This window comes from Mya arenaria, chromosome 17 (genome assembly GCF_026914265.1).
Source record: "Mya arenaria isolate MELC-2E11 chromosome 17, ASM2691426v1".
Lineage (NCBI taxonomy): Eukaryota > Metazoa > Mollusca > Bivalvia > Myida > Myidae > Mya > Mya arenaria.
In genome coordinates this window covers 34,358,554-34,386,271 of record NC_069138.1, presented here as the reverse complement: position 1 = coordinate 34,386,271, position 27,718 = coordinate 34,358,554, and the positions used below count along the sequence as shown (strand labels likewise).

At 36.0% G+C, this 27,718-nt stretch overlaps 3 protein-coding genes across 4 annotated transcripts; 1 reads left to right on the top strand and 2 right to left on the bottom strand.

Moving 5' to 3' along the window:
- Positions 1 to 69: 69 nt before the first annotated feature.
- Positions 70 to 4,082, top strand: LOC128223411 (PR domain zinc finger protein 12-like). The gene is made up of 7 exons (XM_052932691.1): positions 70 to 232; positions 862 to 1,040; positions 1,319 to 1,471; positions 2,319 to 2,387; positions 2,507 to 2,525; positions 3,125 to 3,334; positions 3,593 to 4,082. The coding sequence occupies exons 1-7, from the start codon at positions 70 to 72 to the stop codon at positions 3,709 to 3,711; spliced, it is 912 nt and encodes a 303-aa protein (XP_052788651.1). The 3' UTR covers positions 3,712 to 4,082.
- A 112-nt stretch (positions 4,083 to 4,194) lies between these two features.
- LOC128223164 (vesicle-associated membrane protein 4-like) lies at positions 4,195 to 13,673 on the bottom strand. Its single transcript, XM_052932457.1, has 7 exons — positions 13,310 to 13,673; positions 11,882 to 11,928; positions 11,148 to 11,195; positions 10,031 to 10,131; positions 9,045 to 9,124; positions 8,265 to 8,316; positions 4,195 to 7,644 (listed from the first exon to the last, which is right to left on the bottom strand). The coding sequence occupies exons 1-7, from the start codon at positions 13,373 to 13,375 to the stop codon at positions 7,598 to 7,600; spliced, it is 441 nt and encodes a 146-aa protein (XP_052788417.1). The 5' UTR covers positions 13,376 to 13,673; the 3' UTR covers positions 4,195 to 7,597.
- Positions 13,674 to 17,431: 3,758 nt separating this feature from the next.
- On the bottom strand, positions 17,432 to 21,922 carry LOC128223161 (nmrA-like family domain-containing protein 1). 2 transcript variants are annotated; one of them, XM_052932450.1, is made up of 4 exons: positions 21,810 to 21,922; positions 19,491 to 20,023; positions 18,695 to 18,888; positions 17,432 to 18,131 (listed from the first exon to the last, which is right to left on the bottom strand). In XM_052932450.1, the coding sequence occupies exons 2-4, from the start codon at positions 20,014 to 20,016 to the stop codon at positions 17,937 to 17,939; spliced, it is 915 nt and encodes a 304-aa protein (XP_052788410.1). In that variant the 5' UTR covers positions 20,017 to 20,023; positions 21,810 to 21,922; the 3' UTR covers positions 17,432 to 17,936. The 2 variants fall into 2 exon arrangements, with proteins under 2 accessions (XP_052788410.1, XP_052788409.1); XM_052932449.1 differs by lacking the exon at positions 21,810 to 21,922 and adding an exon at positions 21,009 to 21,210.
- Positions 21,923 to 27,718: the final 5,796 nt, after the last annotated feature.

The window sequence follows — 27,718 nt, the reverse complement described above, 5'->3', positions numbered from 1 at the left end:
CACGGTAGGCAAAACCATGATTAAAAAATGAATATTGAAACAGAATGTTGGGACTTTGCAAGATGCAAGATGGATTACCACAACCTGTTATTGCTACACATTTTAACATCAACCGTTAGAATATATCTCGCCTTGTTCGACGAAACAACGCTACCGGCTCCGTTTCTGACCGTCGACGTCCGGGTGCAATGCTTCCAACGAAAACACGTCAATACATTATATCCGTCATACGGTATTTCAGCAATCTCTTACTTATTAACTGCAACGTCGACGGCAAACTTAGTAGTCGGTACGAGTGGTCGACCAATTCATCGTACCACAGTGCGAAACGTTTGCAGGATCACGGGATACATTGTCGCTGGGGGGTAAAATTACCTGTTTTAAACGCTCAGCACGTTATAACGCACACCGCCAGGATTTGAATTGTGTTTTGTTTTTGGATATATCCTGATATAATTTGTTCAACGTCGGCGACATGATAATAATATATCGTCAACAACTGCGTGAAGGAAAACGGTAGTTACGGTGGTGGGGGCGTGGTGTATGTGGTGTGTGCACATGTGTGTGTGGGGAGGGGGGGGGGGTAATTGGCTATGACTTTAAGTCAGTGCTAGTAATTTGCGATTCAAATATCACTGACGACAACCGGTATATCATTGGTTTGCAGATATTGACGCAAAAATGTGCTCTTTCCAAGACAAAAAATAATAATTAAAAGTAGTAAAACAGGTTTATCTGTGAGAGTGCAGCTTTAAGGCGAACGTTGCTATTAAAGAGAAAACATTTGTTGAAACATCATCCACATTTTTACATACGATTGCTTGATTCTATCGCAACTTTTATTCTTAACCTATTTTTCAGGCGAAGTTATTCCAACACCACCGGAGGTGGCAATCCTTCCTAGCACGGTTCCCGGCGCCGATGTAGGCGTCTACAGCACGGGGATCATCAAGAGGGGGACAGAGATGGGGCCGTTTCCGGGTGTCTACGTGTCTCCTTGGGGCGGGGGCGGACGGGAGACGTATACGGAAGCATGGGAGGTAAGGCGAATCATGGCGGTTTTTAAATATAACATTGTTAAAGCGGATTTAGATGTTTAAGCGGATTTAGATAAGACGATTTGAGATCAAACCTTTCACGACCACAGTCTTCTGATATTGTTAGTTTTTATTTCAAAAGAAGCAAACAATTCGCCTACTTCGTCTTGTCACCAAGATTAGAATAATACTAATTTACTAGTAGTTAAATCTGAGTTTTCAAACAACTTTCGCATCAACTACATCTTTATCACTGAATTTATATTTCGTTCTTACTACAGATATTAAACAGTGACGGCAGCGTCCTGGCATACCTTACAGCAGTTGGTTGCCCTGCCAACTGGCTGACGCACATGCAGTGTGCACGTGGTGAGCACGAGCAGAACGTGGAGGCGGTACAGGTCGGCGTTAGCATCTTCTACCGGGCCACCAAGGTAAAGGACCTGTCATACATAACTTTTTTTGACTCACTGGGGCTAAACCAGAGCACAAAGTTGGCGATTTTCGGGGGTTGGTACAAGCACGGCAGCGCAACGGTAAAAACGGCTACGCATCGCTAAGATCGGTATTACATCGTCAGGACGTCGTCAGAACATCGGCGAAAAAAATAACAACGACATGCGACGGTGTAGATTTCTGTCATTGCGCTGCCGGAGCGAGCAACGGGACTACAACGGCAGTACTTCGTTTATGTTCGAAAACATCCATAATGGATCGGCGGCTCTCCGTTGATCTCAATGTACCGTACTGGTATAATTTTTGAACATGCTGAACATTTTCTGCCGACGCACTAACTACCGCAGCTACGGGACCAATGTGTATAAACAGGGAAGAGAAGATCGGTATTGTTATGGCTCTATGAAAGACATCATTTGTGTTGGAGCACGGCTCAGTCTGTTATTGCAACACTAGCTCTGTTTGGAGCTCTGAATTCATCGGAAAGCTAGCTCCTTTTGGAACACGCCGGGAAACAATCCCCCGGGCCTGGCTCCGTTTTGTGAACTTGGTCTGTATAGAACGCTGTCTCGGGGTCTTCTCTATGTTGTCCACTGGTTAGAGGGGCAAGTCTCTTGTGTGTGCTCGCTGAACACATTTTGAGCATTGACTGAGTTTGGGCATCATAATCGTTAGGATATTCAAACCTCGCGTAACATCGTACCAACGAGAGTTATGTACTGAATTTTTGTTTTGATAACTTAATTCTCAATCGTTGATAAATAAAAAAAACCTAAGATTAGTAAAATAACACAATTGTACTTATTTTCCAACCTTTTTCTGCAGGATATACCCCGAGGGAAAGAACTACTTGTATGGTACGGACGGACGTACAAACTGTACATGGGACTTCCTGTCACACGGAATCCAGACCAGATGGCGGCAGATGAACATCCGAGTCATCGAGGCACTGTCCAATCAAGTGAGTTGTCATCAAAACGAAAATGCTCGGATCGCAAGTTGCCCGTTTAAAGGGGATCCCCCCATTACCGCGTTAGCTAGATGTACTTGTATTTAAACCAGTCTGAGTAAATATTATATTCTATAACTTACGTTGGAAATATAAAAGCTTAGAAGCTTAACGAAAATTTGAAATTTCATGTTACATGTAGTTGGTTTGTATAATTTCACAACCTACTTGAGTTTTATTTTATTGCATCTCCATCTTTGTCTTGGTGCCGATATAAAAAAGCTTAAGGCTACGTAGCGGTCCAATTGCCTAATTTATGATCGGGATAATAAACTTGCCCCAAATTTCTCGAAACTTCTTAAGCTTAACAGGTTTAAATAGCTTATTTCAATAAGCCAAAATACATACTGAAAATTGATTCTGGTAAATGAAAAATGGTTTATTCTGATAATCATAAAGATATTTCCTACATAATTTCTAAAAATTCTTGAAAAAGTTAATATAACACATTTTATAGAACAACAAAAATAGTGAGATGAGCTTCATCCTGTTATAAAGGACTTAAGAAGTTTTGAGAAAATGGACATGTCAGATATGTTTTAAACTAGGCATTTGATGTCAGTATGTTGGGTTTGCAAACCGTTAGACACTGTATTTTTAAATAAAATGTTTCCCGTTACAGCCACACAGGAAGTCAATCAAATACTCGACACAGACCGGAAGTCGTGCGCCAGGTGGCTCTGTGTCGTGTGCAAACGAGGCTTCAACTCCCGTAGCAACCTGCGCTCGCACATGCGCATTCACACGCACGAGCGGCCGTTCACGTGCAAGTACTGCGCGCGCAAGTTCAGTCAGTCTTCAACGCTCAGAAATCACATTAGACTACATACAGGTAAACTCAAAGAAAACATTTAGATTTGTTATAAAATATACTTTAACTTACACATGCCTCAGAAAAGAAATAGGTAGTCGTAAAAATGGTTGTATCTGACTAGGAATAATTAGGATTAACAATTCTTCCATCTGACAAATTTCGAACACAACCAACCTTGCAATGTGAGCTTTTCTTCTGACCATTACACGTAAGCACTGATGGAAGCTACGTTAGTTTTACTACGTATTTGATATTCAATGAATTTTACAATTTCAGGTGAGAAGCCATACACGTGCGTCACGTGCCGAAGTTCGTACTCCCAGCTGGCCGGTCTGCGCGCGCACCAGCGTAGCTCCGCCCACAGACCAGGGAAAAACAAACATATCGTCGTTTGAAGCACGATAATTTCCAAACTTGTCGGTCTTGGTCAGATAGCAAATCGACGTGCCCCATCTACATCTTCTACGCTTAAGGGATTTTAAAAAAGAGTTGGTATATAATTAATGTTTATCATGGCGGCGTGCAGAAAACATGATCCATCCAAGTTGCTTCAATGTCATAGCCAAACAGATGGAAATTTACATGTCGGCTACAGAACTTGACGTTCATGGTATATTAATTGCTGATCACATCCAAACATTGTTCCAGTGATATTTAAATGTCAATGCAATCCATTTCTGAAGGGCAATCCCCTGTAGGCATTTACTGGTTTATTATCGTTAGCACCAGTGCTGCACAACTGCCCTATTTTAAGAATTGACATTTTATAACAATATATGAGTGCACAATCCAATGTGATTACTCTGGACAGTGATCCGGTGTATTGTGGTGAAGTATGTTATCAATAAATATGATGATCAATAAATATGAACAAAATCCAATAAATAAAGCTTTTATTAACCTTTTGGCAGTCGACCATGTTACTCAGTGAGCATTTTAACAATTGTATGATAAAGAAAGATGGATTTAAATTAACGAATACTTAGTACGGCATAGGAATTTTTAACAACAACAGCATCACAAGCACATGACAACGCTCCAACGTTTTTCTGAGATGGTCACCCTCATTATTTAACAAATATTTTAGGCAGAGTTATGGGTCCTGCTCCACATGTAAATATCTAAAAAGAATCCAGTTGTGTTTAGAAAAACACCATCACCAGCGCCTAAGCCTACAGCTATAAGCCTATGACAATACTTTGACTTCTTCAAACGCACACAGTCATTGAATGAGAGGCTGCTTTTTTACTTGCTGCAAAAAACTTACAATTGTCAAAATAGCAAAAGAAAAAGAAACAATATTGCACAATAAATAAATAACACAACCAGAACATAAAAGTTAAATGTAAGAACATAACCAAGAAATATTTCATCTCACCTAGTTTTAACACTTAAGATATACCACCCACAATTAAGCTTGTTCTCTTACAGCTATATTAAACATAATGTTAAATGTTGATGCCTGATGACCCTGTAAAATACTGTTATCATTTCACAGGGTATTACTTGCTCATTACTAAGAAATAAAATACATTATGTTTTGTGGTTTAAATTTTTGCTCCTTTTTTTAACTGAAATTGAACGTGAAAAGACCTATTTATTAATTTTTCCAGGCCAAAAAACATTGTTCATAATATTATCTTTGGTTCATTTTTTTTCTTTTTCTACATGTCCGGTATGTAAGAAAGAACTTGAAATTATCCTGAAACAATTTGGGTCACCAGGCACCCTAAATTCACACAATTGTGTTTCAGGAACATTAAGAATACTTTCATCTACAGCCATGTTAAAATATCATTATGAAGACATACCAAAGCATGATGATTTAATTGATCCTATATATCCCTCGATAAAACAACAAGAGCGCTTCAGAGAAAACGCCAAACCTTGTCTGTTTTTGTTTTTCAGTACAACAAGGGGCATAATTCAGAAATTAATTAAGCCAGAGTTATGCTTAACATGTCCCTATTGTTTCCGGCAACATATGAAACAAGTTTCATTTGAATATCTTGAATGGTTATTGAGTTATGGCGAAAAAAAAAATGCACGACGACTTCCACACAAAGGCTTTGACAATAGTTGAACTATTACTGTTTTTTTTATCTCAGACAACTTGAAAAAAAATCTGTGCATTTTATTAATGGTAATTATAACATACCAAGTAGCTTTGATACTGGAGTTTTATATACGAAATTGTTGTGTAGAATAAAGAAGATTTAACACTGAAGACATCAATGAGAAATAGTTCAGTATCATATGTTATACATGTAATTGGTTTGTCATCAATTACTGACACATCTCTCTTCATGTAGTAACATGAATATAAAATAGAATAAAATGTTTGGTAATGAAATTTGTCTTGGTACATATGTTGTTTAATTATATTATAATTTTGATAAGCAAAGTTTAGCACACAACCATATCATTGGATAATGAAATACAGTAAAAAGTAAATGGTAAAGACAATTCTAGAACCTAAATTGTAAATTACATGATATGCAAAATATGCCCGATACTAGCAAATATACCCAGAAACAGAACGGATGATAGCATAAATACCCAGAAACAGAACACATATATCCCAGAATGATAGCAAAAATATCCAGAAACAGAACATATACATCTCAGGATGATAGCACAAATACCCAGAAACAGAACACATACATCTCAGGATGATAGCATAATTATCCAGAAAAAGAACACATACATCCAGGTATGATAGGCAGGAAGGCTGTGTAACACATAGGTGGCAGTACGTATCAGTCAGAGATGGTGAACGCATTTTTGTGTCATATAAATATATAAAAGGGGACGCTGTCCAAGTCCATTTTCAACCATTACATAAAACACCCTGACATGTTCATGGTATAAAAAAAATTAATGAGCACATTTTTTCATTACAGACTGGAACTGCCACCCATGGTGTAATACATGGTACTTAAATAAAGCTGAAAATTGTCAATAAGGTCAATAAAAAGTAATATCCAATATTTACACACTCCACAGTGATAAAGCACCAACTTATCCTTCCCACAATTAAACTATGTAATGTAAAGCTTACAGTCCTTTAAAAATACAATTTTCTCTATACATTATAAAATTTAATGTTCCAATACTGAGAATGAACTGATAACGTGTAGCACCTATATATATATATTAATATACATACAAATGTTGCATTATACCCCAGATACATAATAAACCAATATACTAGATCACCTTTAACAAAGTTTAATTAAACTATGTTAAGTAACAATGAAACTAAACTATTTTAAGAATCAATGAAACTAAACTATGTTAAGAAACATTGAAACTAAACTATGTTAAGTAACATTGAAACTAAACTATGTTAAGAAACATTGAAACTAAACTATGTTAAGAAACAATAAAACTCATTGAAAATCATTACTCAGAAAATATTAGCGAATGTTTCTAGTGAAAGACTGTCAACAAATAGTCATATACACATTAACACTCATATCTATGTGTTGATGGAATGTGGAATGCAATTTGTACCCTTTCAAGAATGGATCCATGCTTTCTAGGAAGGCAAGAACTAACAAATAAATACTAACAAAATAACACACCCAGTATTTTAATAATGTTCTGGTTCCATGTTCACAAACGTCGTGTGTAAGAGTTTGAGACTTGGGCTCAAAAAGTTGAAATCTTGTTATATATTATAACTATAATATAACATTGTTTTTGTAAAAGATGTCTGTTTGATTATAGCACAGATTATTTGTAACAGATAAAACAAAAACTACCTTCTCATAGAATAGCATTTTTACAACTAAATGAAGACTTTGGTTTTCTGAGTCTGAATCTCACACTGAAGATGTTCGTGAACAGGGCCCAGCTCAAGGACAGACAATCAGTCTTTATGACAACATTTTCTGGAATAAATTTAAAACATGTACATGGTTGAAGACTTCCTTTCCAGACTTACATGCTATAACAGCTAAGACATACTTGGCTATCAACGTATACCGGTAACTGGTTTTTGGTTGAAAACACCACATGCTGTCATTTGATATAATGCTGATCAACACTGACAAAAGTATTCAGAACGGTATAACCAATGGAGAGATTTACTACGGTAGTCACAAACAAATCTACATGGACTTAGATTCATTATATTCTTTTGCTGGACATGTTGGTATTTATCGAGCATGATTGAAATCTATTTTAGCCTCATATCAATTCACATGGTGGTACACTAGAGGTCTTGGACTGTACTGCTTGGTTCAACTCAACTTTGATTGGTTAACGCTACTGATTCTATGGGTTGCTGTTGTTCTTCCTGCTCTGAGAGATGATGATTGGAACTGAAACATGGAAACAAGAAACATGATCAAGATGACAAGTAAAACAGGATAGTTAAAATGTAATTGATATGAAAAAATAGCGTCTATAATTTACTGTCATAAAGGTCACCATGACCTTGACCTTTGACCCCTAAATGGGGTCATCTATTGACCATGACCAAGGTGCATACCCCGTTACCATAGACTCTAGAATCTAGATCTTTAGTCAATTTATGATGAATTTCAACTTCTACTTTAGTTAATCAGTTTGAAAGGTAGTTTCAATTTTTAATTGTTTTTTTTTTTCAAATGTCACAGTGCTTAGCAAATAATCAATAACATAAATATCATGATCTATATTTGTTTTAAACACAAACAAATTATCAATTAAGACACAATTAATAACTAGTGTGGTGTTTGCCTCCCAATATTTTATGGCATTGCTAGGTAGTAGTTAGATTTTAGTTAAATTTATAGCAATGAAAAATAAAAAACCTTTTACCACAAAACACTAAACGAAATTGTGAGTTGGGCAGAAAATGCCAAAAAAACTATTAATTGTGGGCGTAAATCGATCTATAACGTGTTTGAAACTCATATCAGTAAATTATATCTCCTTGTTAATGCCACTTGTCACTTACTGATTATAACTGCCAATATGACCATGATGATCAAGCCCATGATCAGCCTCATCTGAAAAGAACATGGAAAATAATTGTATAATAGCCATTAAAACATCTGTTACAGTAACAGTAACTATGATTTCATCTAAAACTCATAAAAATGACAAAGGAAATATCAACCCTTTTCAACAGCTTTCTATTAATAAACTTGCATTTGAAACTCAAACCCCTTAAAGCTGCACTCTCACAAATTGATAATTTTGACAACTTTTTTTTACTTTTGGTCTTAAAATGAGCCTATTTTGCCTTAAAGTCTGAAAACCAGTGATACAAGACTGCTGACAAAAAATCAGATCACAGTTTTTATATTTATGTCTGAAGATTGATATTTACATGTGTATGGCTACAAGCGTTACTAACGCTTTAAGAAAAAATAGTTTTCCAGACAATTGAGATCTGTTCTGTTGTGAATCATCTTATATGACTGCATTGAGAGCATTGCTACCAAAATCAATTGATTGACAAAAACTAAAAATAAATCAAAACTGTCAATCTGTGAAGCAGCTTCAAATGTAATAGAATCAATTTTACTATAAAACAGAACATACATCATGTAGTGTAGTAAAATATGAATCAAGATGTTATGGCAATTAAATGACTGAACTTTTACATGACCTCTCAAATTCATTTTTTTTATCCCTACCTGAGAATAACACCAGTTAAATCCAACAGACCCAGTTTTTTGTCTATTCATAAACCCATGGTTACACAGCTTAAAGCTAAAACTAAACCCTGTACCTTGCAGTTTTTCCACCACATAGTTTTATGCAAGGCTTTTGCTCTGCTTCGGAACATGTCAGAGTTACTGGCCAGATGGTCTGAAACATGAAACAATCATTTAATGTAACCATATATATATATAATTATAGCAACAAAGCCAGACAAAAATTTAAAATATTACGAAATTCCTACTGAACTTGTGCTGTCTGTTAAACCAAGCAGCTGGAAACAGATACTGCGAAAACATATTTGTCAGCTCAAAATTTCAGGTGTTTTATTTTTTAAAATGGACAAGTTCATGGGCACCTAGAAATTGTGCATCTTAAAAATATAACAAGAAAGTTTGGCCAGTCGTGAAACAAAATGTCTACATTCCCCACTGAACAGAGGCCGGTCATATGCAAACCTTCTGGAATATATATTTCGCCAGGATATCAAATTTGTGGTTTGCCTTTCCAAAGAAATCAGCGAAAATTACTGTTCCACAAACTGATTTCACAAAATAAGCTACCCTTTTTACATTTTCACTGACAATCAAACTAAATGTAGGGTATGCTTGCCTAGTATAGATGTTCTTTAAATCATTTACTCACTGGTTCTTTTCTTCACCCATAAAAACAGGTAGAGTTACACCATTTCAAACCCAGCAGTGCGTTACATAGCTTATATTAAAATCTATATTACAGCAAATAAAATCACCTATCGGCCTAAAATAAGTATCACACTTTATCATTAAAACTTGCAGCTTTACAACTGAACAGACAAGACGCCATAATAATTTTCCTAGTTTGCTGAAAACATGTAATAACCCTAGTCAGTTGGAATATTTTATGTAAAACTTTAATGACTAAGAAGGGCTCACTTAGCTCGTTTAATATTTCTTAACTATTACTAAATATCCTAGAGATACCAGATCAGATATGTCTTGTACTATCCTCACCATAATGATTAACAACTACACATAATTAAACCATCTATGGCAACAGGGCTGAAAATGGCCTTACCGGATTTATCCTGCAGATCCTCCAGTCTTTCTCCCCGATCTATGACCTTGGTAACATTGTCCTTCATCACCCCGACAACATCCTCCACCTGACCCTTCAATCTACAAAGTTCGAGGTAGTCATTGAATACAGTCATAATAAGTATTAGTGTTCCTAAAATTAGTCTTCTAAATCATTAAGGTGGCAGTCCATTTCTGACTGACGTTGTTAAGAAGACCAAAATTGAGTTGTACATGAAATATTTACACCTCAAATTCCATTCCTTAAATGATCTGCCTTTCGGCAATTGCGTTAATCAATCGATGAACGCAACATCTTGATTCTTCAGATATGTTCGGATCGCAATTCATCGCATAACAATATACATGAAAACTATTGATCTTGTTATTGGTTGTATTGTGTCAGAAGGTCCCGTAAAATATAAATCAACATTTTAGAAAGTGTTAATTTATTATATTTTAAATGTATTGTTGCCATAAGTGTTTCAATTTTACGTTTAAAAGTGATTTCAAGTGGTTGATCTTTTCCCGCGTTATTGTGACGTCATTTGAAAAAAATGTTTCCGGTTACAGTCGGGTCGTTCTATTTACAGAATGGGAAAGACAGGATTATTAAAAGGTTTTCTTAATTGAGATGAAGTATTTTTTTAACAATTATTAAATAAAATAATAAACAAATGGTGTAAATATAAGTAATGAATTGCGAGGTTGATGTCATTATCGGAGATATGAACGCAATAAGGCTAGTCCAAGTATGTGTGGAGACCAGCCCAATTGTGTTCATATCCCACTAATGACATCAACCCTGCAATTCATTCCTTATATATCTCTATACAAGCCACTGCACATGTGCGAGCTTCTAAATAACACTGATAGTTGTTTTCTTCAAAGGCTTTTCATCATAATCAATGATTAAATGTGAACCTTGCTAAATAATGATCCAATGGGCAGGTACATGTGAGTAGATGCTTGTGATTATAAGTAAATTAATTTCTGCTACAAAATGGAGAATGCTTTAGAGACAAATTAAAACTTTTTTACTTAGTGGCATTTCATTGAAACTGCATAATTTAATTTCTAAGTATGTGTTTGTACTTTTTCTCAATATTTTCTCTTACCTGCTTATTTTTGGATCAGCTAGTTTCTTAGTATTCACTCTTGGGCCACTGCAAAATAGATTAAAGTCCTTTATTGTTTTCATACTTAAAGGCTTTAAACAGGGTGCTGAACCCTGTCCTTTTTTGCTAGCACCCTTTTGCCGTCATGGAGACCAGGGGTCCAGGATTTGATGTAAGAAGGGGGGTACAAAGGGGCATAACCTTTTGACTTGCGCCCCTTCCTCAGAACTGAATTTATTTGGTTGATAGTGTTGGTAGGGGGTACTCCCCTAGAAAATTTCTAGTCCAAAATGGTCCATTTTGAACGTAATTTATTACTTTATTTCTCCTTTTTAGGAATATTGGATCTGCTAGTGAAGGAAAGCTTGTGCATCCTTCAGGCCATTATAGACTTAAGTCAAAATCTAAGACTTGAACATGAGTGTTAATACTAAGAAGTATTTACTATGTAATACTGTAGTAATAAAAGTCCCTAGGGTGTATCATATTGAAGATAAACTTTATATTTAGAGTATAATCACAATATATTTACATTTACAATCTTTTCGTGAATAAATTAGCATTTTGTTATCATACCATATGTATCAGCACACAAGCAAAGTCATTAACACTCTCATAACCATCATTGTTCATTGATAATAAAATAATTATCTATCACTGGCTGTACTGTACATATTGTCGTGTTTTTTTATAAATAATATTACTATAACAGCAAAAACACTTAAATATCTTACTTGAGGAAGAAGTCATCTTCATCAGAATCTGCATCCAGCAGCGATTGCTGAAAGAAAATAATAGGAAATTAAAAACTTTTTTGTTTACCCATTTTGGTTAAAATTTTTTTAAGAAATTCATTGCTTTTTTTTTTTCATTCACAGAATTATTTTATTATTTGGGAAAATATAAAATTTGGGGGAAATGAACAGTTTTTCGCAAGGGGAAATATCCTTTAGAAGGCAGTAAATTGCACCAAAAAATCACTGATACCATACATTTCAAACACATTAAAAAATTCAGCCATATGAATTATTTCCACTACCATAAATTCAGCTCTAGTATATATTATTCAATGTCCCTAAATTCAGCCTAATTATACATTCAGACATGTGATATATTTAAAGCTCCATCACTAGAAGGTTGGAAAAACATCTAGAATTATCTCATCCCTAGTACTGTCTCATAGTTCAATCTGGGGCAAACCATCTGCCAATCTGGGCTGCATCAACTATCATTGGGGCCATATATATCAAACCCAGGACATCTTGGTGAATGCACTATCATGTCATTTCACTATCATGTCATTTATTCCAAATAACTGTATATAGACAGATTTTTTTCTTTACTTTTTTATATGGCCAATCTAGAATCCTTCATGTATAAATGGTTTTGTTGCCATTTTGAGCAATTCATAACACTTGTGATTCCTGGATAAGCATTATTATGTCTATAGAAAATCATAAAAACAAGCAAAAGTACCATTATAAGTTATTTCATATTAGTTTTTGCACGAAAAGTCAATATCCAACAAAAGTTTATTTTATTCCTTAACTCTTATTTACAGGAAGGGCACCTGCAGTTCAAAAATGCAAGTGTTGTCAGTGTCATTTGAAACTTTGTTAAACTAAATTTGATCATGGTAAAGCATGTTTTAATGCATTTAATGCTTGTTTTGTGCAAAATACTTTTGCAGTTCCATTTTAAAAAAATGAACATTACCTTTTCAAACAACTAACACTTTTCTAAATACAATTAAATTTAATAAATTATATCCCCCCCCCCCCCTGTTTTTTGCCAACCCTGTTTAGACATTTAGGGTATAGAAAACATCAATTTTGGGAAGTCTATTTTAGACCATGATATGACATATTCATGTATGTATGTATTTCTTTAGACCTTGGATAACCCATGAAAGTGAAAGCACTTATTTCCAATGGGGTCCTTTGTTTTTTGCTGAAGGGACAGCGCACTGAAAAGACAGTGGTGGGATACAAGGAAGTCTGGGTGATATATCCTAGCTCTTTTTGCCGCGCGTCAGGCAAGGGAGCTACTTGTTCCAACTTTTAACGTCTTTTGAAATGATGTGGCCAGGGATCCAACCCACAACCTCCTGCTTAAACACTGTGCCGCGGTATATACAAAGTATACAGAAAAAAAGGACGTACCCTTTCAACATCCCTGGCTCCATATCTGTCTGCACTGTCTGGCATGCGCGCAAATTTTGGAGGCATTTTCACCAGTAGTGAGTACTGTAAGTTCGTGGTTTTTTGTTGTTATGATGACTGTCACACGTACAAAACAGATTTTTTTAATAGTCAAACCAACGGACCAAATTACGCAGTTACTATTGAACCATAAGTCATTGTCATTTATTTCAAGTACACACAGGCAGATGAGAAGAACCTTTAAAGCAAAAATCCTTTTTAAAAAAGAAACCAGTGGCGAATATCTTAATAACAAAAACCGACTGACTAAAATTGTTATTTTGTTTATTCCGGAAGTGACATTTCTACGTCATGTTTGATTGAATTGTTGGCAAATATAAATCGATTAAATCGGCTAAACACAACTATTTTTTAAATGAAACGCAACACTGAAACGCAGTGATGTCCCTTATCACAACGCTCTCACTCGGTCCCTAGGTGGCATCATCGCTTCGACAAATGAATCATTGAATCACCATTGAAAAAAGGATAATGATACTAAGTTGAACTTTTTTAAATTAAATTGCCCGTTTGTGCGTCATGGCTATATATATCAATACAATTTTAGAGATGATAATTAAGCCTGTTCCTTTTGTCACTTCTATATTGATCCAAGGTCACATGTTAGTGGTCTGTTGTTGAACAACACATAAACTTGCAAACATGCATGGTTAAAATGTTATATGATTTTTACAATAAGTATTGTGTTGTTTAAATTTGCACCAAATAAAAGCGAAATTGATCGCCATCAAGCACGTTGGAGGTTATTGCATATTCAGACAAAGCAACCAATTCACAGTATCATGACAAACACAATTTTCAGCAAATGTCACATTAGTAGTTCTCTTCACATTTCCCGCCTAAATCATGTAGATATGTCGCTCAATGTGTGGTCTTTGATGCCTTTTGGAGTAAAACATGGAAACAACCGCACGAAACACGGCATGTACGGCATTTTCCATAACATTCATATAGACAATCATTCCTATTAAGTAAACTAAGTCTAAATGTATGTGTCTAAGACTGTTTCGATACTGTACGTTAAACGTTATGTCGTACTAGAAAACATCCTTTGACAGCACGACATAATGATGGAGACACGGGTTCAATTTTTGACAATAATTTGGAACCGTCTGTATTCACCACTTGTTAGTTTCATTAAAAACATAATATTATATAGAGTTTAATCCAAGATTTATATATAACAGCATTTATGTTTGTAACATGATTTTCGTATTTTTGTCATATTCATGGATGAAAACTCCGAGCATTTGCATGTTATTATAAACTTGAATATCAAGAAACACATATATCGTTAATACAATAATTGAATATAAAGAAGAACAATTTCAAACATAACAAATAAAATGAACTTTATAAAAAAAAATCACACGCCATCTTTAACATTGTTTATTGCCGAAGCATGACATGCTCTACACATCGAAGGTCATATTCCGGTAAGCAAGATGGCTGACACTAACACCATTATCATCTGCGTGGTCAAAGTCATGGCCATGGCAACTGCTGAGTTACACAGATCATTGGCACAGTAACATTTGCCGTCATAGCAACCACCGTAGGTCGTGTTGTCAGTCTCACATCCCCGCACTGTAACTGCAACGTTAAATGAATAAAACTGAATTATGACGTTCCTTGTGTTATTTTTCATTTGGTTTTATAAGTAAAATTGTATTACGATATATTAAGCAACATTTAACTACAAGTATTGAATGTTGACACCACCTAACGCGACAATGTGATCAGGAGCATGCTCTGAGAAAAACAGGAACACCATGAGACGGAGAGAGAGACTACCAAAGAAACCCTGTCTAGATCTAGTCGGGCATCAAATATCGTGCCAGGTATATGCCCTACCACTACCGGCGACATATGAAGACGGCGATAGTGTGACCTAGCTAGGAAATATGTTGCAATCCATTTTGCTGACGTAAATAGAAATTATGGATGAAGTCAGAAACCGTAACTGTATTATATATTTTTTTCTTTCTGCCACTGGCTGCCGCACACATGCCAGCAGGCATACTTACCCCCTCCCAGTGTCTAGGAGAGAAACGAGTCATAATAAGGACGCGCTTACTTACCCCCATATACTGTCACTTTGTAGCAGAGAATACACTCGCCCGCCATTGCGCTTCCGGGGACTGTCCACACGGACGGGATTCCACGGGGCCGAAAGTCTTCTCTGCAACCGTGATATATCTCAGACGTGCATTCGTAACACATGATGGCGTGCGTCACACCTGGGTGATTAGAGGGCGCAGACTTAAGGTTATGAACGTATTCGTGGACCAATTAGAATCGAATATTTGTTTTCGAATATATTCGTCTACATAAGGCGTGCAGGTTTATAGAAATAATTGGCTGAACAAGTTTTAATGGTATGTATGTTCTTTTAAGTCAATATTATTGACGTAACTATGACGTTTTTTAAGATCCTGAGCATTCCTGAGCAAATGATCCACTATTGAAGTTTGTTTTAATGCTTGTCTGACGTCATAGGTTCGAAAGCTGTTTGGGACACAGCAATTTAGATTTAACTTGAATATCATTGGTCCACAAATAGTTAGATCCACTAAACATCATATTACATGCTATTTTTAACGTTGTTCAGATTATAGATGGCCCGTTCGGTTTGCGCCATGACTTTGTTGTGTCAGCTATGTCGGAAAATAGCTCATTCAGCTTATGCTTCTTGTTATCTTTTAACCGACCCTTAAAGGAACTCGTTTATGTTTTTGGCACCAATTCTCTACCACCGACTATGCATCTGAAAACACTTTAATAGTAACTATTTTACTCTTTGATATCGGAATTGCAGAACAAATACACATCAAGTATAAACCAAATATGCTGGTTTTGGTGGGGAGAGAACCCACGAGGACACAGTCAAGCAACAATTAAAAAAATGAAAACAAAACCACACGCCCACAAGGACTAATATACAAATACAACGAAAATTTATTTGACTTTTATTGGCTTACCAGCACAGATGATAATTAGTCCAGTTACACAAAGTTTTACATCCAGTAATGTCGTCATGCTGAGGACTTTTGTAAAATTATTATAGTTAATCCGTAATCAGTAGTTCATGCTATCACTCTTATTATTATTGTGTTGTACATGTATATATCATGTGAACATGGACACGAATGGAGATTATTGGATGTTTTGTTTCACGGTAAGTACCAAAGGGTATTATAATCGGCTTGTAGGGGCGAACTTGAACTTTGTCTAAATAAGTGCGTAGTGAAATTTCATTTTCGTTTTTTTTTACATTACCGGTCACTCGCTTGTACACCGTTAAAAATCAAGCACACTGCAAATAATGTATTTTTTGACTACAGGAAACACGTTTCTAAAACACGAGGCAGTTTTTCGAAGTTCAATATGATGAAAAGTACACAAACAACCGAAATTCCGCCCAAACATGCTACTAAATGTGTCGAGGTGTATAAGGCTGATGTTTACAGGAAAATACGACAGCCTCGTTTATTTCCGTCATTTAATCAAAATGCATATAACATCACACGATTACCCTCCGTGATTATTCACGGTTTACATTGTCACTCGAAGGGATGAAACGAGTTAAACATCGATATGTGAAGGACAATTGGCCGATCGCATATATATATATATTCATGGAATGTTTAAATAAAAGTGCGCACTCAGGTACCTTGCCGGATTCAGTGTCCATGCACTTTCGTTTAGCGTACGTTCTGGGAGCAACTCCTTTTTACTGCCCCCAGTCTAGGGCCTTCCGCAGTGAGAGAAAGTCGTTGGAAGGACCAAAACATTAAAAAACATGTTTCGGTTCTTCACATCTTATACTTAAAAAAAGCATTTTTTTTAAATTTAGTTTTGAAGTTAAATATTTAGCAAGGATAGTACATATATATATATGTCCGTTTGAACATGTGTAGGTGTATTTAGGAGTTGAGCAAAGTTTTAGAAAACTAAACAAAACATATACGTTTAAAACAATTTCAATTTTGACCTTCCCCAACCACTTTGACACTGTGTAAGGCTCTTAAGGTTTTAGCTGTTGACGGCACAACTAAGCTGTAAATTTGATACAGAAGTATTTATTCGTAGATAACAGTAAACATATACAACACAAACGAGACAATGTCTGAAACAATAAAATGAACATGAACAATTGAATGGTTGTGCAATGCAGCCGTTTTGGCAATATATCTTTATCTAAATTAACGCATAATTAATTTGCGTATACATGTATGTGTTCATAGAATTAAATTAAACAGGAAAGAACGACATAATTATAAACACAAAACCAAGTGCATTTCATTGCAATCAATGCATTTTACTTCCTTTGCGGTTGCCATTTTTTGTTTTTGCTTTAGTTATTCGTCAGATATTCATAACAGGGATATTTATATGCCTTAGAGAGATGATTCAAAGGGAAGCAACCTACTAAAGGGACAGTATTCTATCTTCCGGTATATCTTATGTCCCTTAGCCTAGGACCGTTTCTTTTTCATCCGATGTATATCTTGCCTGTTGTACATTGCCATAAAACACAACGATGTCCCATCAACGTTTAACAAGTCTATAGTTTATTAAAGCAGTCCCCGAGGGTCCTAGCATTCCTGGCGACCCACTCCCGGAAACTCTGAACGCCCGGATGGATGTCCTTGGTGTGCTGGAGCTGGTACCGTTGGTCCTTTCGCACGAAAAACTCGAACATGTTTCCGAAATCTACCGACCACGGCTCGCCTCTCTTCTTGTAATCATGCACAGTTATCTGTTGGAAGAAACAGACTTGTTTGCAAGGTTTTAGATGACGACTGACAGCCTTCTTTACATTGATTCTAATCCTTATTACATATACCAAGGTCTTAGAGCAATACAATTGTAACGTCATCTTTTTTATAATTAGTTACGACCGTTTTGCTTTCAATCCGCGATATATGTATATTTATTCCGTTTGACATGAAGTTGATCTTGCTTTTTAAACCATACAGCTATTTGAACATTCGTTTATTTGAGTTTTATTATCTCACGTCTAACTAGCCCTCTATCGAGGTTAATGGCGCCAACGGAATGGTACTTGTTAAGTGCAGGGCATAGTGCGCTACACAGTATGGTTCTTAGCATAGTTCATGATAGTTGAACTATCAACTCATATAAGTTTTGATGGACGTCAAACACAGATGTTAAAGGAGTACATCGGGTTTTCCTGAAACTAACCTAATATGACGTTTTTGTCACATAGACTGAGGGTGTTGACCAATGGGACGGACATGGGCTAATACAGTTTGCTAAATGATTATAAATATTTATGGCATTTTTTTTATAAATACCAACCGGTTTATCTCTGAACGTTAGTGGAGCCAGCGCCCGTGAGAAGTCAGCGGCCAGTTCCTTGATGGTGATTTTCTCGCCACACAAACTGAGGGTCTTGTCGAGATAGGCTGAACGGTTAAGGAACACGGTCCGTGCCACCTCCCCGATGTCCTCCACGCTAACAAGGTCAAGGGGCATCTCCCCCATGGGGATCTCTGAAACATAGATGTAGATGATAAAGTTGGCTCTACCATTGGGACTTTGGGATTTATAAATGTTTTAAGCGACTTTATAAATAAGAAAGCGTTCTTACTCATCAAGGTTCAGAAACATGCATGCGACCCACTGGCACCGGAATTTCAAACTTATTTTTTTTTTATAAAATCAATAAAATCTTATAATTCCAAACTAAAAATTACAATGCCACAATTGTGAAAAAATATTTATTTTTGGCATTCTAATTTTTAGTTTAGAATTATAAGATTTTTTAATATATTTTTAAAACAATAATTTGAGTTCAAAAATCCGGTGCAAGTGATGCGACCATATTTAAATGTTTGCAGTGGTGACTACTGTTAAAGGACTTTATTTGTAAGGTTATGTAGATATCATTCCTTTAAAAAGCAAACAAGATGTTAATGAAATAAGTTTGATCGGTTTTCAATGGGGCTACTGTATTGTACGCGTGTAGTTTAACGCCGAACATTTATACTGGTTTCAGTCAATGGCGAAACAAAACTTGCATAATATCTAGATAACATCTACCGAAATCATTATCCACGTTTATATAGCCGTCTTTTTGCTTTCGAAAACTTACCAAAAACAAAGTTGTTTCTATCGACTCTCCGGGGTTTTAGGAAATCATAGAAATTTTCATAATAACACGGAACTAGAAAGCACGATAACGGAAGTCCCTTTGACCGGAAGTACTCTTCCACTTCCGCTTTTGCGACTAGATTGCGGACCTCAATCCCCTTCACTCTGGTGGTGTGTAACTGTGTGCTATAAATAACATGTGGAATGTTCGCCAGTGCGCATGCGTCAGCTATATTTTTTCCTTGCTGTATCTCCTTTGCAATACAGTCTGGCTCATTATAGTCCGTGTACGTGACAACAAAGCACCCGTCAGCGTCATTTAGCGCCATTTTAATACTGTTTACATCATCTAGGTTACACTGTATCACTGCCACACCGCAGTTCTTAAGATCGTCCACTTTAACTTCTTGTTGGACATCCCTGGTTATCCCACGGACGACGAAGTTAGCAGGATCACGCGCCAGCGCGCGCGCAATGGCTCCGCCCTGGTGCCCTGTCGCACCGAACACAGTAATTGTCTTCGGCATTTCTGCCCTAAAAGGATAAAATTTACGTCATTAAGCTATTGCATCCAGTAAGGAAATTTACAACCCAAAATACTGTAAAGCATGTTTCACGATAATTCTAATTGGTGTTTACGCCCATGATTTTGCCAATAGGATCGCCAGACGAGTTCAGATTAAATCGTTTAGAAAGCTTTGGACGAACACTGCTGCAAAAGTTCCTTTAAGGCATAAATTATTTTTTATTAAGTGGGTTATTCAGCGTTCTGCACATGCCCGGTGGCTACTGGCTACCGGCTAGTCATGATAGAAAATTCGCGCAAAACACTTAAATATAAGTATTTTTAACTTAAGCTATACCAACCATTTACAGCTATAGACCACACATAGTAATATCAGTTTAGTTTCAGTCATACCATTTATAGTCGTGATCTTAATTGCACTGGAAGTCATGTAATTGACACCATTATTATTCAACAGTCTTCAACAATATGAATTCTGATTAATGGCACTATGGCACACACGTTTAGATCATGAATAGCAAACTTAAAACGATATAACAATTTATTCTATGTCGAGTGCTTTATGGTGTTAAGTTATTAACTGGAATATATATAAGAGCAAGTGTGGACAATTTTCATTTGCACTGTAATACATCAATGGATGAATTGGATCAGTTTATATCTATTCGTTCTAGAACCAGAGGTGGGGATGGGGAAGTGGGGCTGATTGTAGATTTTTCATGTTAATACGGTAGAGAATTATGCAAAAGTACACTCGAATGCATCTTTTTAGACCCACAAGATGCCAAGATGTTCGTATGGGGGAAGCCCCAAACCTTGGCTCATATTTTATACGATCCACTCGGAGGGGGCACCCGGCCAACAGTGCGCCCCATCGTGCGTCCTTTCTAACGTCACATCATAGAACCGACCCTGATGATGATGCCATCAAACCGTATTGAGTTTTAACATTATGTAAACGAATGACATTCACACGTGCACTCGTTAACTTACTTTGTTTCAATTTCAACCATTTGAAAATGCATCGCCGGCTCCATTTTTCAACATTCCAATATTCACGTTATTTTATAAATCGGTTGGATAAATAATATTATTTTACTATTATATTTAAATATTTGGCAAATCTAAGCTAGTACGCTTAATTCAGTGTTATTTTTCATTAGATACATAGTAATGAATAAATTTCCCAAACATTTTAGATCGTATACATTAAATCACTTCTATTCAAGTTTGTAAGCATTGTTATTCTATTTATCCATTCTGCGGCCTTTTTATGTACGTTTGCAGACTATGTTAATATGTTTTGCAAACCTAACAAGTTCAGATGACCTTTGATAACCCGCCGACAACCGTATTTTGATAACGATTGATTTTAGGTCTGACTTTGGATTGAATAACCACTTTAAAGCGCGTGACTTGCATTTGGCTTATTATCAAGCCTTTTTCTATACTCGAAATGATACGAAACATTTCTATCCAGATTTTGTGTTACCCGTATTGGAGTTACATTTAATCATTTAGAAAGCCTCTCACGAAAACAACCGCCAAATTTCAATTTACATTAATTTTATTTAGTGTATTATTAAGCTGGATGCTTAAAAGTCTTCATACATTAAATTATGACGTAAAATAACGCAATAGTAATATAGCTGAAGCAAAATACTCAGCAAATAAGATGTTTATCTTATCCAATGTCACAATCGATAACCTCCTACACCTTTTTGTGTGACCATTAAAACTAATACATACCATAATTTGATTCATAGATAAAAACTAATCAAAAGAACTACATACCGTAAGTATTCCTTCCAAGGTTCTTTAAGAAGTATAAAATATCTTACATGCGATTTCTATAACAAGTAAATATCATACTAAATAAGCTAGCAACGCTGCAGTACGCATGCGCGCTCAATACTGTGAAAGAAGATTACAATATTAAATCATTTCAAATAAATATTGGGTAAACATATTGCTTAATGTCAAAGTATTGAAATCGGGTATTGGATATAGGAATCAACATCGATTAAGGCCTTTTATGTTTGGTTTTTCATTCATTCACTTGTTCTGCGGCCATTGATCGGGTATGGGGCAAGTATTATCCTGAAACAAATACAGACAGCCATAATCTTAAGCAACCGAACAATGCCGATAATCAGGTAATTTTTCTGTGCATTTGACGTTTTGCAAAGATAATATTTAATATCATAATTAGATACTTAAATTAATAACGTTCGGAAGTATGTAAAGACCGTGACAAATACTTAACAAAACCATATAGAATTATTATTGCAGTAGTGTGGATTTTCTTTCGTAATTTCCAAAAATAAGTGCACATTTTGAGTGAAAATGTTTATAATTGACCATTTTATATCCAATGTTTCTACAATAGTGGAATGTGCCTTGATAAAGGTCGGTTTGGTAAAGAATCACGGTTCTCAAAAAGTAGAAAAAAGAAAGTTATGAATTTATTCGGTATTACGCGCACTTATTCCAGCGGTCAATGTCGCTCCGTTAGAATAGATTCGTTTATTGTGTAATATATAACCTACATTTACCTATCTCAAACCCAAACCCGTATATACAAAATGAAATGGTTTAAACGAATGCACAAATTTGGTTCAGTAATTGCATGTACATGTATTTAATTCGTCTAAAAGGTGCATAAATGCAGAGGTTTGAAAAGGCAACGGTAGGATATAATTTGATATCGTTTGTTGCATGTCTGCTGAAATGGGAACACGAAAGACTTTTTGTGGTGATGTGGCGGGGCAAAAATGCGCCAAATGGAGGGGCAAAAATAAGAACGCACCGGCCAAAGGCCAGAAGAGCTTATGCGGTGCAGTTAGAGCGTACGTCTGTAACCAATTGCTTGTGAATGCGATAAAGTAGTTCAATAGTGAGATATTCATGAAAGCTCAAATCCTTTCGAAAACCAGCCCATGCATGATTGGATTATACCCATTGGAATTATCAAAATTGCTGTTTTAGGCTCAATTCTAAAATTACAGTCTAACTAAGTGAGACAACCCATTTTGACCCCTGTAGTTGGGTTTTTGTTTTATTCTCCCTTGCTTTTGTTAAAGAGGTCGACAGAAGAGCAAATTGTGAGATGGCGCAGTGTCCATTGTTCGTGCCTCCGTCTGTACAAAATTGCTTGAGAAATGTGTTTAAATTCTGTCCCTGAATATGTCCCTTCTCATATCGAAAAAGTTTATCCAACTGATTTGCTTACTACATTTTCGGTCCTCACAAGTTGAACATTCATCGTTTTCAACTTACTAAAGCACACAATGATTATGTTCCCAGTAAACTATCAGTATGTTGCTTATTACCCGTACATACTACACGAGTCATGCCAGTTAATGTTACATTTAAACAAATTGGTACTCCAGTAAACATAATATAACCTTAACCTGTTGAACCGATTAAAGTACTTTGTGTTCTACATATTTGAAAAAGTAAGTGCAAACCGCTTTTGCCCAGTTCAGGTATAAAACGAAACATATGCTATGGTTATTTACACTAAGTTACGAACATTATTTCCCCGTTTAATTGCATTTGTTTTTAACTATTTTTTTTTTTACTTTAGTAGCATTACAATATCAAGTAATTTATATAGTGTACTACACGTGTATATGTATGTGCACACTGTTAAATGTAGGTGCATGGTTCATGTTGCTGCATAAAGTGGCCTGAGAGTTTTTATACAGATTACTTGTCTTGATTTCATTTGGTTCAATGACGTGATAGCCGCGTGGAACACGATATCCAGGGGCGGATCCAGAATTTTACGTTAAATGTGGAGTAACTTAGGGGCGTAACCTTTTAACTCGCGCCCATTCTTCAGAAACGAAATTTATTGGTGTTGGCAAGAGCAGTTCGTAAGTATTCCCAAAATAAATTTGTAATAATTACTGGTTCGAAATGGTGCAATTTAGCCATAAACGTTTTTCTCCTAAATTAAAATAAATAGACAACTAGTGATATCTGGTACCAGGCACTTGATATGCTCTCGCCAAAGATACTAGTCAAACTCAAATTCAAGACGTTAAAGAATAGAAGCCCTGGGCTCAGATGCTGTCACAATAGTAATTGGGTGTTTCACTTTTAAATTAATGCATTTTTATAATAAAACATTCTTTATCGTCCTGCATTCTCTTTAAACATGATACCACTTGGTGTGAACCGTTAAAAAGTATGCTCTGACACAAGATGCCTGGGACCAGTATTTTATTTTCTGATTAAGATACCCACGAGAGTATACGTATGGTGTTTTAAAACTATGATGATAATGCACAAACAATTTGGTGCAATATAAACATTACTGAATGTATCATATTTAAAAAAGACTTTGATTTATGGAAATGAGGGTGAGATTTTTTCGTTCTTTTTGTCTTTATTATTGACAGTTTACTTAAACACATCATCACCATCTTCATCATCATCATCATCTTCATCATCATCATCATCATCATCATCATCGTCATCATCATCATCACCATCATGATGATGATAATCATCATCATCATCATCATCATCATCATCATCATCATCATCACCACCACCACCACTATCATCATCATCATCATCATCATCATCATCAGCAGCAGCAGCAGCATCAGCAGCAGCAGAAACAACAACAACATCATCATCAGCAGCAGCGCAACATCATCATCATCATCATCATCATCATAATCATCATATATATCAAATATATTTTATGTTTATTTTAATATAATATCTTGGAACCATGTACGACACAGCGCAGAAAATGTGTGACAAAGTAATTTATTTTCATTTATATTTATTTGAAACATTTTTGTTCCTAGCCAAACACCAAAAACCATAGCTAGATATTGTTTCTATGTAGATTACAATTTAAAGATTTTCATTCTCTATTAACTCATCGCCGAGTGTGATACTATTTTAAACTTTATAATGTATTAACCCTTGTAGCCGCATAGCGAACATAGAAAATCAATTATATCCATTTACTAACATCACATTAATTTAAATCATCTATTTCTTAGCCGGCATGGAGTTATATTCCTCGTCCTCTTCCTCAAAACAGGGCTTAGCGGCGTCCTTGACCTTGACAAACTTGACCCCACAATCCCCGATCTTCACCTTGGTGCACTCGTCCGGCAGACCAACATGCCGAGCCAGTCGCCAACCGAACCTGTGGAGGTTATAATCAGAGATTTTTTTTAATACTGATACAGGGATTGATCCAGGAATTGAAGTTAGAGGGAGCGTAACTTAGGGGTGCAACCTTTTGACATGCAGCCTCCCTCAGAACCAACATCCATATGACATAAATTTGCATGGGGTTTGGGGTTACTCCCCCAATACAATTTTTACAGGTTCTAGTCCGATATGGTCCATTTTAAGCGTATATTACTACTCCCCCCCCCAAAAAAAAAAAAAAAAAAAAATGACATGGAAATTAAACTAAGACGATTTTACGGGGGGGGGGGGGGGGGGTTTACTACAACCACAACCCGATTTATTGAAATAACACACATTTAATATTTTTGTGCTTTCTGCTATATAAAATACACGGTTACAATCTTGTTATCAGTAATTATTACTTTTCATAAATGCATTAATTAGTAAGTAGTTAAAGGTTTATCAGTCAGATTGATGTTTGTTACACATGTGTATGTATTGATTTTGAATAAGAGTGTCACTTTAATGAATGAAACACATGTCGATTTGAACATATTGAAAGCTAGGGGATATAAGTATCCCTGACCAATGAAATCAAGAGACCCTTTAAACGATCAATTCGCATGATGACTCAAATCAGGACAACATACCAAAGCTAAAATGCAGCTTTCGTATTGCCATTCACGGAGCTTTACTCTGTGGTTCGGTTCAAGTTAGTATACAATGACCCTGCAGCGTTTGATTACGATGTTTATGTATAGGTGAGCGTTTGTGGCTGTGCATATATCAAATTAAACGAGACCAGGATCGGCGTGTGCCGGGCGACCGCTTTAATTTGCTATATGCATATTAACAAACATTAACCGGTTTAGTGTTCAAAATTGTATGTTATCTACCGGCTGATCATCCACCTATAACGACTGACTGCTGATTTACCAAAATAAATCTAAATCAAATATGAAAAATACTTCCACTTAATGAGATAAATACAATTTCGAGCAATAATATCATTTTCATTCGATGTTTAGTGATACTGATGTACTATTTAAACATCCAATGTACCACGTCCTGGTATACTCACTCGCACACGGTCATTCCATTTTCAAAGCACGTGATGTTGAGACAGTCCGGGGTTTTAATGTTCGAACCGACCTTGACATGGAACCCAGAAAACTCCGGGTGGACGCACTCTTCCTGTTCCTTGTCTGAAGTGAGAACATGTATAAATGTTCACTACACTCTGTTGTTAATACGCTTATAATAAAAAAGACATAGCAAACAACGATTATTTTTTTTTATAAAAAATGAAAACTGTTTATGACTTTGATAGACATAAGGAAATCATACTGTAATACGTATACATGTACAGTTTTGTGTAAGCAAAAACATGTTTGGCATTACAGGAACTAAAGTCATTCAAGTTTTAAATATTGTTCAAATTGGAAAATAGTATTTTAGCGTTTTAGATCAACTTTCTTAAAGCAAAACTAGTGGTTAAAGATTATTAGAATGTTCTTACAATCTTTAAGTTTTTTGTGCTCCACATGATAGTGTGTAAACTACCCACTAACTGCGTCAGTCACGGTTAGATATACCGCTTCACCTGATTAAAATCAAGAAAGGCTGACTGCTGATTAACTGGAATAAATGTATCGGAAAACCTGAGAGATACTGCCTTCTAATTGGACAACATATAATGTTGACCGCTGAACACGTATAATGAATCGTTTTAGAACATTTACACCTGCTACTTTTCTATTTCCTCTTTTACCTGAATCTGTCTTGTGAATATAGTGACAAGCCGCCCAAATCATGGACACCATGGCAGCAAACAGAATCACCCTCAGAGAAAACATTATTTTATCTAAAAAGAAAGATCATTGATGAAGAGAATTTCAGGCATTAACAAAGTTTTATATTTGCTGAAAAAAAATAATCAAGATTATTGGCAGTTAAAAATCAAATCTGCAAAATCTTAGCTATTTTAACGTTGACAATAAATTAGCACAAACCGTATATACTCCGTTACATTGGTTGTTATGGAAACCTTTCTGGCGGCAACTGAATTTAGGAGTGACCTTTCATCTTTATTTATATATAAATCCGACGACCACGCATGTATAGATGGCACCATGTTGAGAATGGTCATAGTTGTTGTTATTTGACAGCGGAACAGCTGGTCAATGATACCAGCGGTCCTAGCGACCACACTGTGGTGACATAAGGCGAAATAGAACTCCTGGCCGCGCGTTTGTGTCATGCGCAGCAACTCGACGCACGGCCTTTCCCGCTGTACTACCCTCGGGGTGGCAAACGCGGATAAAGGTGTGCTCTATCTCGGACCCATATTTATTTAGACAGGTGAAGGTCATATGTATATATGTATGCACATGACTGAATTAAAAGTTTGCCGCAACAGTTTCAGGAAAGTGTATACGTGTTTAAAACACATGCTAATATTACATACTTTTCAATCCAATAATTGAAAAAGGTATAGATCTAAGTTAATTAGTTTGCAGGTGCAGTTTATTTGC

Coding starts and splice junctions, on each gene's coding strand:
- LOC128223411 (XM_052932691.1), top strand. CDS start 70: ATGGATTACCACAACCTGTTATTGCTACACATTTTAACATCAACCGTT. Junction 1,041..1,318: donor CGTATACGGAAGCATGGGAG/GTAAGGCGAATC, acceptor TTCTTACTACAG/ATATTAAACAGTGACGGCAG. Junction 3,335..3,592: donor TCACATTAGACTACATACAG/GTAAACTCAAAG, acceptor TTACAATTTCAG/GTGAGAAGCCATACACGTGC.
- LOC128223161 (XM_052932449.1), bottom strand. CDS start 21,052: ATGGAGCCGGCGATGCATTTTCAAATGGTTGAAATTGAAACAAA. Junction 20,024..21,008: donor ATGGTTGAAATTGAAACAAA/GTAAGTTAACGA, acceptor TTATCCTTTTAG/GGCAGAAATGCCGAAGACAA. Junction 18,889..19,490: donor TAGAAACAACTTTGTTTTTG/GTAAGTTTTCGA, acceptor TCTATGTTTCAG/AGATCCCCATGGGGGAGATG.
- LOC128223164 (XM_052932457.1), bottom strand. CDS start 13,375: ATGCCTCCAAAATTTGCGCGCATGCCAGACAGTGCAGACAGATATGGA. Junction 9,125..10,030: donor GGATCTGCAGGATAAATCCG/GTAAGGCCATTT, acceptor TTCATGTTTCAG/ACCATCTGGCCAGTAACTCT. Junction 8,317..9,044: donor TGTGGTGGAAAAACTGCAAG/GTACAGGGTTTA, acceptor TGTTCTTTTCAG/ATGAGGCTGATCATGGGCTT.